The 12,866-nt window shown below is 34.9% G+C and overlaps 1 protein-coding gene across 2 annotated transcripts; it reads left to right on the forward strand.

The window, feature by feature from the left end:
- Positions 1-1,390: 1,390 nt before the first annotated feature.
- LOC143470515 (sortilin-like) lies at positions 1,391-11,875 on the forward strand. Of its 2 annotated transcripts, none has more exons than XM_076968691.1 (18): positions 1,391-1,775; positions 1,890-2,029; positions 2,415-2,502; positions 3,138-3,292; positions 3,544-3,707; positions 3,883-4,010; positions 4,328-4,475; positions 4,686-4,795; positions 7,169-7,312; positions 7,856-7,967; positions 8,277-8,442; positions 8,556-8,743; positions 9,114-9,309; positions 9,466-9,577; positions 10,106-10,189; positions 10,379-10,626; positions 10,835-11,024; positions 11,144-11,875. In XM_076968691.1, the coding sequence occupies exons 1-18, from the start codon at positions 1,536-1,538 to the stop codon at positions 11,159-11,161; spliced, it is 2,631 nt and encodes an 876-aa protein (XP_076824806.1). In that variant the 5' UTR covers positions 1,391-1,535; the 3' UTR covers positions 11,162-11,875. The 2 variants fall into 2 exon arrangements, with proteins under 2 accessions (XP_076824806.1, XP_076824807.1); XM_076968692.1 differs by having other exon boundaries at positions 10,463-10,626.
- Positions 11,876-12,866: the final 991 nt, after the last annotated feature.

A 12,866-nucleotide genomic window follows, 5' to 3' on the forward strand; every position in this document is an offset into this window, starting at 1 on the left:
AAGGTTGGTTTGTGTGTTAGCTGCATGATTTTCAATTTTCCTACTAACTGTAATAGGATGTGACAAAATCTCTTTTGCATTTACAAGTGTGAGCATTTTGTGCTGAAATTTAACAACTTTTTACACACACTTCACCGTGAATCGTTTCAAAAAGTGACAAATCTTGACAAGAAAAAATAGGCATGTCCTTGATCATCCTTGATCATCCTTTGATCACCATCCTTGATCATCTTTTTCAATTTTAGTTGCCTTAGATTTGGCATTTGGTTCTTGTGTACAGTGTGCTGTAATTGGATGCTAAGTGCTATTACTGGAATCTTCCCTGTATTTGTGATGTCTCATGGAAGACGTTAGTGTCTGCCACCTGGTATAAGCTATAGTCATGTAACAATCGCAAACAAGGTTTCATTGGGCCACAACTGTCGACTATATATAACTAATGTTGTTTTCTGCTTGCACATTTACTTACAAAAGTTGCTACTAACAGCTGTTTATCTTTAGTAATTTGAAACAAAACACTAGAGCCAGAATAGATGCAAACACATTTATTGCAGACCTTTCGAGTAATAACTATACTCATTCTCAATGCGAGGTAAAACTAATCTTAGACAATGCAATTATTGTTTATGTAGGAACAGAGCTTGATAACAAGATAAGAAATAATTGATTAAAGTTGTAAGAAATAGAAACGTTGACTATGCGCTGGTTGACAGTTGTCAATCTAGATTCTTTGTTTTGTCTTAAATTTTTTTGTATTGTTAGCAATAGATAAAATAACATGTCTCTTCTTGGCCCGTATAGGCCACGGAATTCTCTTTTTTGATTTTTTTTGTGGTTAAGTCGCAAGTCTGTCTCTATGCATGTCATAGTCTCTCGTCAGTCGGGATCGTTAATCTAATAAAATCAGCATGAAGCAATCTGATAAATATTATCTTTTCTACTGTGACTGGAAGCTGTAGTGTAACAACAAAGACAATATTCTTCATATTCTGCTTTACTGGCAGAAAAAACAGGATGTTTGAAGATAAAATAAAAAAGGTTTGCATTTAGACTTGCTGTATTGTTGAAAATAAGACAAAGACAACAAGCAGACAATTTTACGCATCATTTAATATCATGGTTTATTATTGTGAAGTTAACTAAAACAGTTGATATCATTGTGCATAACAGAAGTAAATTCAATCACCAAATATATAAAACCTGTAATTTTTACAATGCGGGCAAGTGCCCCGCAAAAACAATAGAACCATTGTGAGTTCCCGCCTCACATTTAAAATCATACCCGCAAAAGCAGTTAAGTTTGCGAGGATAACCGTAATCGCAGCCAAGCTCTAGTGGGTACTCACAACTGCGCAGGGCTCTAATATATATATACATATTCAATATATAATATATACCATTTTTTCATTTCAGAAATCATTGTATTGATGCAAATCGTACTGCACTTGCTTTAAAATATTCTATGTATATCTTGTGTCTGTAATTGTTGTAACTTTTGCACATTTGTGTTTGGTCACAAGCTTGCCAGGGAGATTATGGTGCATCTTCAGCGTGAAGGTCTAGTGTTGACCTTTATTTTGTGTATGGGGGTTTGCGTTTTTGCCTCAGATTCCACAATAACCTTTGAAAAGTCCTCACAAAGATATGAACGTAGCACAACTCAAGAAAGTCATGAAGTTAAAGTAAATGAAAGGCAGAAGAGGGAAACAGATAACAGTAATACATGCGCTACTCCAGAAGATTATGTTTCAAAGTTGAATAACATGAGGGATTCAGTGAGTATGAAAGAAATTATAAAATGTTTTACGCATGCATGTCCAATAACAATGCTTAGCTAAAAAAAATTTATACTGAGCTTTTCATGGATTTACCCTTAAACAATTTTGCAGCATTTTTTTCGAAATGATCTCAATCCTTCCATATCTTTAACATGGTCTGGCACAGATGGTGTGATAATTGCGCTTACAACAATGACTGGTGGTATAGCCATTCAACCTTCAAAGCTTTATCGAAGTATTAATCGTGGAAAGTAAGGAAAAGTACTTTTCATTTAATTTACTGATTTATCCTTTACTTTCATGTTTCATATATATTTATATGTAATATATCTAAAGATATTTAAATTTCCTAATGTGTGTGGATTTAGCACCCTAGTTTTGTTTAAATCTAATAACATGTAATCCAGAAATTAATTTTGTCATGTGAAACATTTATTCTCATTCAAAAATATCAACATGATCAAAATTAGCATACTGGTAGTTTGATACTAATGTAAATTAGTAGACAATGTAAATAAAACATGCTTTTAACTGCAAATGTCATAGCCTTAGCTCCTTAATGGCCTTTGGAAGCAAGTGCATCTCTTGCCACCTAACACTAGGATTTAAGATATTAATTTGAGTTTGAATTTCCAGAGCTTTTTCGGATATATCTTCTCAACTAAATAATGACTACATTCGGAAAAGTTATGGTATGCAAGTGAGCCCAGTGGACAGTACCATGGTATGTTTTGTAGTTAATAGTCTTACTAAGGATTATGTTAAAATACTGTGTTGTTAAACAATGCATGTATATATGATATTTACTCAGTCGGTCACAAATCAGAACGGCTTTTTATCAAGAGGTTGACAGAAGGTGGTACCCAACAAATGATAACCTCTTAGTTTCCAATTGACTCCCAGGAGCCGCTCAGGGCATAAAAACAAATCGATTAGTTTCAATTGCAGTGAAGTTCAAACCATTGCAATTACAAATTATTCTCATGCATCATAACTAAGCATATTAAATCAAAATTGTAGTCAATATATATCTATGTATTCACATGTCGAAAAATAGCAGTTAATATACCTTGGGTCATTCGATCTGTGTCTGGTTTGCTTACGTTTTTAGCATGTGGCATCATTATAATTGATTAAAAACTGATATGAGAATACAAGAATGCAACAGAAATTATGTTGATGTTAAGATGGCAATGATAGGATCAGCCACCTGGAGGGTGGAGGGCCCTTCACTAAATATATAATTATGGTGATTTTTTACTCATCAAACACATTTATCATTATTTTCTTGGTAAGTAAGTCTTTTGTTGCTTTCTGTCTGCCATGAAAATGTTTTTTTATCATAATAACTTTTTGCAGATTATACTTGTCGGTTATGACTCCCCATTTTCTTTTCTTGCGCAAAACACTCGTCTTTACATCACTGATGATGCTGGAGCCAATTTCCAAAAGCATACTTGCCCTTTTCAGATGGATGCGGCTACTCTTAAGTTTCATCCAAAGGATAAATTCAAGTAAGATAAAGGAATGTAAAGAGCGTTACAATTCTACTTATTATGTTACTAAGTGTTTTTACATAGATCTTATACAAATTATTACATATAATAAAAGGTAGCTTGATGATACCGATGATGCGATTGACTGTAACAGACAGTATTGTAATCACACTATAAACAATAAACATATTTCAGACTATCATGGGATGAGTTGTTTTCTTACAACCAGGTTAATTTGAGTAAACGCGTTTACATTTTACTTTGTTTAGACTGCTAGCCAAATCACAATCCGATGGTGTTCATGCACTTTGGTTGTCAACGGATTTTGGTCACACATGGAAAAAAATTCAGGATTATGTTCCTGCGATGCACTGGGATCCAGTTAATTCTGATCTCCTTTATTTCACCTTTGATCCTCAACATGCATTGAAAGGTAAGCAGGAATATTAGCTTCTCATTGCCAATTCCTTTTATAACTTGCTTAATTGATAAGCTTTGTGAAGCAAATGTTAGGTAGACAAACACCTGGCTCACTGTACTTTGATTACTTATTTGTTCTGCTTTGACGGGATAAATATGGTGTTACTAATGTTGTACATTAATTGCAGCAAACAGTATCGAAAATGAATTGTATCGTCATAGCATTTCATCAGAAAAATCAACACTTCTTGCACAACATGTGCACAGCTTTGCCGTGCAGAATGATTTTATTTTTTTATCCATTCAGTTTACAGGGGTAATGACATGAAGTGTACCAATAATCACTTTTTTAAACTTTTCATCTATTACACTTACTGGTTGTTTATATGTTTAAATGATACTTGCTTGTTGTATTTATGTTTACACCAGCTGGAGTTTTACATAACAATATCTTTACAGTGAATATAAATGTATACATTTATTGCTTGCGTATGTACAATTTTGTACATAAAGCATTTGTATTTCTATAACAACAGTTTTTATGTGCTTGAAGTTTTATTTTTAAAAAACATATATATTTCCAGGAAGAGTAGAATATTAGAGCTCTCTGTAAAATGACTCTTCGATTTTCAGAAAAATACAAGTCGTGTTATGCACGTTTCGAAGAACGAGGGCCATGCGTGGAATGCGGCTCAACTCCCACTGATTAATCCTGAACAGTTCTACTCAATTTTGGATATGACTGAAGATATGGTCTTTGTCCATGTGGATAAGCCTTTGGGTATAATGTCATTTTGTATTGCATACAGACTGTTCATACACTCATCCAGATACATTTGATAAATGTTTGTGAAAGTGTTTTGGTTTTTCATATTAAATTAAGTACAAAGTTTGATAAGATGTTTCAGACAATAATTTTGCAAAAAAGCTTAAACGTTAAAGTTTTTCCTGCGATAATGCTTTTTTATTGAAATACTTCTGTTGTAATAAGACACCGGATATGGGGACATTTATACTTCCGATGAGAGGGGCATTGTTTACTCACTTTCTCTTTCCAAGCATCTCTATCCAAATACTGGCGGAATCACAGACTTTTACAAAGTAAGTTTTATTGACTTAAGTAACTTTAGAACGAAATGCTATCCTGCCAAGGCGCATTGCTAAGGGTTTAAATGTCAGCCAGGCTAATGTCTCACTATATTGTGGGTGGTTTCGAGTTACCTTTGATAATTATGGTGGCTCATATTCTTTCTTGTATTATAGTTATGTTGCTCAATTCTTTGCCCATGTTATTTAGTATTGTACAAAAAAAATGAGCCAACGTAAGGTTTGTGCTGTGCAGTCGAAAATAATTGTCATGTTATCTGCAGTCAAAGTATTCGGTAGCTTTGTTCTGCTGCTTATTTTGCCATGATAGATAAAGAAACAGGAAATCCTGCATACATATAATAGCATTTGCAGTTTTACACTGTGGCACGTGTGGCTGTTCTAAATGTATAATTAATATAAGGTAAACGTATTTTGAGTAAATATATACCCATTTCTTTCCCACGTGCTCACAATTCTTTAACTCAGCATATTAGCATATTGAGATTTGCTTGTGTGACTTAAAAAGGAAACAAATCTTTTGCATTATCAACTCATCGCAACCATGCAAGAAATTTTAACTTGAATTTTTTTAAAAGCAAACAAGTCAGTCAGCTAAGGGCAGCTGACTCATATTAGCTGAGAAAGTTTCCCTGGATCATAAACAAAATTGCTGGCATATAGTTACTGATATGATGTGAACTATATACATGCTGCATAAGACAAACCACTTTGGAAAATAGCTTAACGCTATAATGTGCACTTTGAAATACTACATTCGGTTGCACTATTTTGTGATGCTGAGATGTGTATGCAGCATGGTACAAAGTTAAATCCTGCTTATCTAAATCCTCAAGTTATCCTTACACTAAACAAGAGTTTCCACTAAAGATACTGGACAAAATAGTGGATATTCAATAATAATATACAGTGGTTAAGCAGTTACAGACAAATGTATTGCAAATTTGACTCCAACTATGACCAAGGTAGCAGCAAATATGGCGTCACAATATGAAGTCAACATGCTTGACACAGGCGTTTTACATTGACATGTCATGATGTCAAACTTGTGATACATTTTTGATGGTAGTTGCTTAACCACTATATAGTATTGAAAAATGTTTTGTCTGGTACATGCTTGTTGACAATTCTTTCAATTAAGGCTATCTTTTTTTAGCACCTGCCATCACTGTTTGCATGTTTGGGTTCGGTAGCTTTTATGTTCTGGTATTTGAGTACTGGTATATTTTATGACTTATATATTTGTAAAATAAGTCTCATGCTAATATGTTATACCAAAACAAGAATGTTTTCATCACTGAAAGTTCAAATTGTATATACCATACTGACTAAATATATTAATATGATATCTATTAATATGTTTACATAACAAAACTAATTAATACCAGAATGCTGTTGAGTTTGTTCGAAATATTTAAATGATCTTGTCTCTGTCATATCTTGTAATCGTTCTGCTTCCATGGAACTCATATGGACGTCTTTCTGAGGTTTTTGAGAGTTAGTTATTGCAGACTTTAACTTTTTAAAGCCGATAGTTACCTTCAGCTCCATAACACTTTTGCTTTGCAAGAGGAAGTCTTTACAAAAGCCACAGTGTCCATAGAACAAGTAGCCATACAAGTCCCACCTTAACTACTGTTTTTTTCTGCAATATTTTTCCAAAACTTGAGGAAAATCACAGGCCATATATCATAGGTTTTCAATCTTGGACGTCGGAAACTAAAATTGTTGGGGGCTGCCAGTAATTTTTCTGGGTGTCGCAAAGTCTTTCAAAAACAGCTGTTTTTCATAAACTCATTTTTGAGAAAATTAAACCTGGTTAATAAAACGAAAGGTATACTCTGATTCGACTGTTAAATTGCAAATGTTTTACTTGGTGTCTAGGATGTGGACTGCGGGTGCTGTTAAGCACTCGAAACCAATTACAAAACATAAAGTTCCTTATGTTATAGCTGCAGATGTTTTATCCTACGCACATCTTTTTGCTTTCATGTGTTAGTTTCATTTTTTTCAGAAATGAGCTTCCGTGCAGTAGGTTACGATTATAAATATGTCAAGTGGAACACTTGGGAAAGATTTAAACAGACTTTTTTTTGTTTTTTTCAAGGTAGGCGATATCAAATGACAACCTTTGAAACAAACTTAAGAATGGGGTCATTAGGTCGTTTTTTATTGCTAAAAAGGGTCATGGTACAAAAAATGTTGGAAACCACTGTCGTTAATAGATCATGTTCTTTGAAAACAGATACAGTTGTCGATAGCGTCAAACATTAAAAACAGCAACACAGTAATCATGCCACATCTGTGAATGGATAAATATAAGAAACTCTTTTGTTGAAGATATACATTTAATGCTACTATTTCCAGGTAATGTCATTGAATGGAGTTTACATAACTTCTCAACTCGGTGATGAAAATACTGTCCACTCCCTTATTTCATTCAATAAAGGCGGTACATGGCAATCAATTACACGCCCTGATGGTACTAACTGTCCAACAACAGAAAAAGTGGTAAGTAATCTTCATCATGTATTTAGTTTAAAAGAAGTGATTTGCAGTTTTATGCTGTAGCAGTTAGTAAAGTGTTCAATATTTAACTTCAGCTTTCAAGATTTAATCCAGCATAAGGTGGCCTAATGGTATGTTTGGTGTTTTGCCATTTCATTATTCTGTTGTTTGTTCATTGCTCGATTTATGTGATTCCCCTTAATATGCTTCTGTCACTAAACCCCAGGCAGTTATTTTGTCTTCGATATTAAAACATTTGGTCTATGATGAATTATGTGCTGAATGATGATTAATCTTGTATAAGTTTGACATAATTTACAGGTACTTATTGTTCTAAGCAAAATGAACAGAAGCGCATTTTAAAATCCATTTATCGTGCAAACACTGCTTTACAAACCTGTCTCGTAATACTTCCTGCTGCTTTTGTCGTCCTACTATGCTGCGCTTACTGTTGCATATGAATACATTATGATATCAAGTGTCATATTGATTTATTTTTGTATATTAATTTCACACTGTTTCAAATTTTTTTATCATTTGTTTTAGTGCAATCTTCAAATCCACAACTTCTTCAGTGCATCAAAGCACGTTCGCCTACCATCTTTTCCGTTAAGTAGTGCCAGCACTGTTGGAATTATCTTAGCTCATGGAAACCTAGGTAGGTTACAAAAGCATTAGACGATAGTAAGATGCAGTGCTTTACTTTCATTGCTACTTAGATGTGCCCAATCGAAAAAAATTCGGATTTATGAGAATACAAGTAGTATATTTTGGTATAGGGCCAATTGAATCTGAATCTTACAAGCAAAGAAATTTGGAAATAAAATTGTTAATGAAGAAAATGATATGAGTGTGTTTCCGTTGAACATCAGCTCTGATAACGCAAAGATACTTTAAATCAATCAATATTTCACATGGCTGTCTTATTTTAAACATAACACAGTTTACAGATCTTTGTGTTTTGCAGGAGATGGTCTCAGCTTCAGTCCTCCTGATGTGTATGTCAGTGTGGATGGAGGTTACACGTGGAATCAACCATCTCAACTTAAAGGTCCTCATTTTTATGGAATTGGCGATGCAGGAGGCATCCTCTATGCTGTTGAATCAACATCAGATCCTACCAATCAGCTAAAGTTAGTTTGTTGTACATCCCTGTTGTATTTTTGCACATTTTGTTAAAAATTATGAAAGCTTTTTTAATATGTTGAATCTGACAATTCAAACTCATTAACCAACATAATGACAGGTTTTCACTGGATGAAGGAGAATGCTGGCACACTTACAATTTCTCCGACACTCCAATTCAAGTGACTGGCGTGTCAGCAGAACCTGGTGAAAAAGCTGCTGACGTCAGCATATGGGGTTGGGATGTTCATGGTGATAAATCATGGGTTGCAATGACCGTTAGTTTTGATTCCATTTTGGGTCAGCCGTGTAAGTTATTATACACTTACTGGTTACTTTTCCACTTTATATTATGGCGTATACTATATATACTGGCCATGCATGCTTTTTGTAAATATGTTTTGTGGTCATTGTCACTGGTCATGAATTACACACGTAGTTAAGTTGCTGCGGTGAATTTGTTTACCCAAGTCTTCTTAGCCCACATCTGGGTTGTTGATTTAAAGTACCTTGACTAGTCTCGCCAGAATACCTTTTAGTGCCCATAAATACCTAGTACCATTTTCTATTAACTCCAAGTAGGTGAATAGTTCCGTTTGGTTTTGAGCGAGCGAGTTTTCACTGTAATTAGTAATTGTGCATCAATACCAACTAAGTCTGAAACATTTAAAACGTGTAGGTGGGCGAGATGACTACGTCGTTTGGACAGCCCACGCAAGTAACAAAATAGGAAGTATACCAGATGTCGACTGTCAACTGGGCAAGGTCACCACACATACAAGACGAAAAAAGGGCACTGTTTGCCGAAACGGAGACCAACTTGACCCCACAGCAACCACAAAAGCTTGCGCTTGTACAACTACAGACTTCTTGTGGTAAATACTGAAATGCTATTACATCATTCTGTAATTTGTGTTCTCTAATTTACAGTAAGAAGCCAATAACATATGTGCCTTTGTTTCTAACCATAAACACTGTCCAGAAAATAAACCGTATGCATAAAGATAAGAGTTTGTTACATATTTTAACAGTGACTATGGATTCAAACGAGAGGAACACGGAAACTGTGTGGAAGACCCAAATGCTCAGTCTTCAAATAGAGATATTTGCATTGATGATGAAGAAGAAGTTATAGTGACCCACGTATGTGCCATTGTGCCTGTATTGGCTAATTTCACAGTTGCCAGAATCAATGAAATTGCTAGTGTAGCATGGTATCAATATCTATTGAATTTTTTTTTTTTTTTATTGGTGAAGTTAAAATTATATTAGCTTTTTATTGTTATTTTACTATCCATATCACAGTTAGCTCAACGGGCAATTTATCCCTTTTTGTTTGTTTTGTAAATGTTCAAATGTCCTGGAGCTGGATACTGTGAATCAATTGTCGAAATATGGCATAATGCTGTCGTGTTTCAACAGATAGTATAGGACGGATTTTGTTATTATTTAAATGAAAAAGTGATATGTTAACATTTGTTTTAAAATCCATCGCTGCAACACTATCCAGTTTAAATTTAGTGTTAGCACAAAGCACTGAATTAGAGTTAATAAATGCGCTTCAGCAAGTCATTGCTGGCTTTCGTCAGTTCCACCATTAGTTGCTGTGTATTGTCTTTCTGTTATTCGCTCACAGAACATTTAAATACATGACCCACAACATATAAATAGGGTTATAGAAAAATTCCTGGTGACGGATGCGTTGGAAATGAGCCAAAAGAAACCATTAAACTCTTAAAGAAGAGCTGTGCCAAAGTAAGTGTGGATAATTTTTTATTCGATATTGTTAATTCAAATATTTTTAACAATTGAAGTTGAAATGCCCATTTATGTGTTTGCAGTAAGTTAGCCTAATAGCTACTGTGTTCGTGACGCAATATTCCTTGATATAAACAATGAACATCCTGAAATTTGATGTTTTGTGTAATCAATGCTACATCACAGGCTAATATCAGCAAAAATGATTTTGGTGTGGACAAAGATCACTTTGAAGTGTATACAACTCCCCTCATCCCTGTTGCATTTCAGACTGACATCAACAAAAATGATTATGGTGTGGATAAAAATGATTTCCAAGTTTACACACATCCAACTCCGAAAGCACCGAGCACTTGGGTCATAGTTCTGCTGGTTATTGCAGTTTTAACGCTGGGAAGCATGCTTGTGTATGTTCTGTATCGGAAGAGAGATAGGTATGCACAAAAGCTGCACAATTCCGACATAGTCAATAATATGTTTCGTTTCACTTCGTTTTAAACTGTAATGGTAAGCTCTGTTACGTTCCAGCTGACCAAGCATGGCCATAGGCTAGTATTGGCAAGATCCGTGGCAATATTTACTGCAGAGGACAATTGTAATAATTTATTCGAAGGCTATAATGTCACTTTCCCATTTCAACAGCCTTCTCAGGATCCGTTACACCCCGCTATCACAGGACAATGACGAAGCGCCGCGGCAGAATGGTTTGCTTGCTGGAACTCAATCCGTTATTGATGACGACGATGCAGTGATTGTCGACGTGACGGCAAATGGAGAGCGGGATACTCCGCGAAATGGAGCCATTTTATCTTACCACGACGACTCCGACGAGGTAATATAAGCTTTGTTTTTGTTTATTCTCATCAAACAGGCATGGGAGAAATAATATGTTTATTGTGGGACCCAATTATTTCATTTTCCACCTTGTCTAATGAAGTGTGTCATATGCAGGATCTCTTGGTCACTTAACCCCTGCACGGCAGGAGAGGCGTATACTTGTATTGAGGTGGTCATCTAACGGTATCTATGCACTGCGCTGCCTCTCCTCTGGAATTTTATCTACTGTGATTTTATTGGGCCCCCATGTACATTTCTTCCCAGGGCCTCAGTTGACTGTATCAAAACTGGTACAAAATTCAAGATACAGTGCGCATTACACATGATGGATTGTACAATAACGCTCTTGTTTACGTGTATCTTTTATTAATTTCCAATTTGCATTGTTCTTGCATAACATAATTCTTATACTGAACTTAGCGGTGAGGTCAACTCGGAAAATCTAAGAAATCTAAGGTTAATATTTTGTTATTTGCGAGATATTTGTGCGCTAACCGCTAATATTGTATGTTAATATGCTTTTTATCTCACTTTTGTGTTAACATTAAGGAAGTGGTTTTCGGATGCGTTTACCACCACGATCAAAAGTTGCGTTTTGCGAAACTTATTTTCGCTGTAATTATTGTAAAAATTTACTTACGTAACCTATAGCCTGCTTCAGACAAATGGGATGTTTTTTGTGAAATTTGCTTTACTGGTGTCATTTTGTTACGCCGAAGTTATTAATTTGGCCCTTTGCTATATTTATTTTCTGTACATATTTAGATTGTCAAGAGTTTTTGTATCAGTCGTTGTAAATCTTTGTTTTATGTATTGCGTGAAACAAGTAACTGATCGACTGCTTAATTTGATGCCTGTGACCTGCGAAAGTTGTTAGTGCCAAAATGCTATCTTTGGGAGCCCAAGTAGACAGAAGTTAAAATCGTTAAGTGCAAGGTAGAAAATTAATTGTTTGGTAATAACTTATTATTTTTAGGGCGATTATTGTAGTAAAGAAGGGCAAAGATCTGAACACAGACCTAGCCTATTCTGAAAAAGGAAATTAGCTAATTACAAATCACTATTCACTGCCAAAAAAACTGTTCAATACATTTTTCTAAACACTCTAAACTAAAGATGCATGATGTATCTAAAGCAGTGCTCTTCAACCTTTTTGTCAACGCGGAACCCCTCATGTACTTTCGCGTTTGTCACGAAACCCCATTAACAAAAGTTTAGAAATTACGAATTGCTTGGTCAGAAAATAAAATACTGTATTTCGTTATTACACTTCAAAAAATAATTAGACATTTCAAAACATAAACAGTTATTGTTAACAGCAAGTGACGCAACAATTATATCAATGTTTTATTCGGTTGTTGACTGCACTCAACTTCTTGTTTAACAAACTGGCCTACTTGGAGTATGAATGCGGTGCAGTGATCTAAAAAAAATCGGAATGACGCATCAAAAATTCAAAATGCTAAAGCAAGAAATCAATTTCCCTAAATAAACGAGGAACCCTTAAAACTTACGGAACCCCACTACATGTTCCGCGGAACCCCTGTTGAAGAGCACTGATCTAAAGCAAAACCGAAACAAGAGCTGATTCACAATAAGTAGACAATGGGCCATTTACAACAGTATAAAGTAGGCTACAAGGTGTACAATGTAAAATGACAAGTTCACCTACAGTGCAACCTCTACGACACCACGACAATGCAGTTTTTAAACAATTTGGACTTGGTAAAAAATTTTGACAATTTTTGACCTAACGCTGTAAATTTGACAAATTTTTGACAAGTCAAAAAATAATCGCCATAGTAATAAGTCATTCATTACTCGCGTTTTGTCTCGC

The sequence above is a fragment of the Clavelina lepadiformis genome, chromosome 9 (assembly GCF_947623445.1).
Source record: "Clavelina lepadiformis chromosome 9, kaClaLepa1.1, whole genome shotgun sequence".
Lineage (NCBI taxonomy): Eukaryota > Metazoa > Chordata > Ascidiacea > Aplousobranchia > Clavelinidae > Clavelina > Clavelina lepadiformis.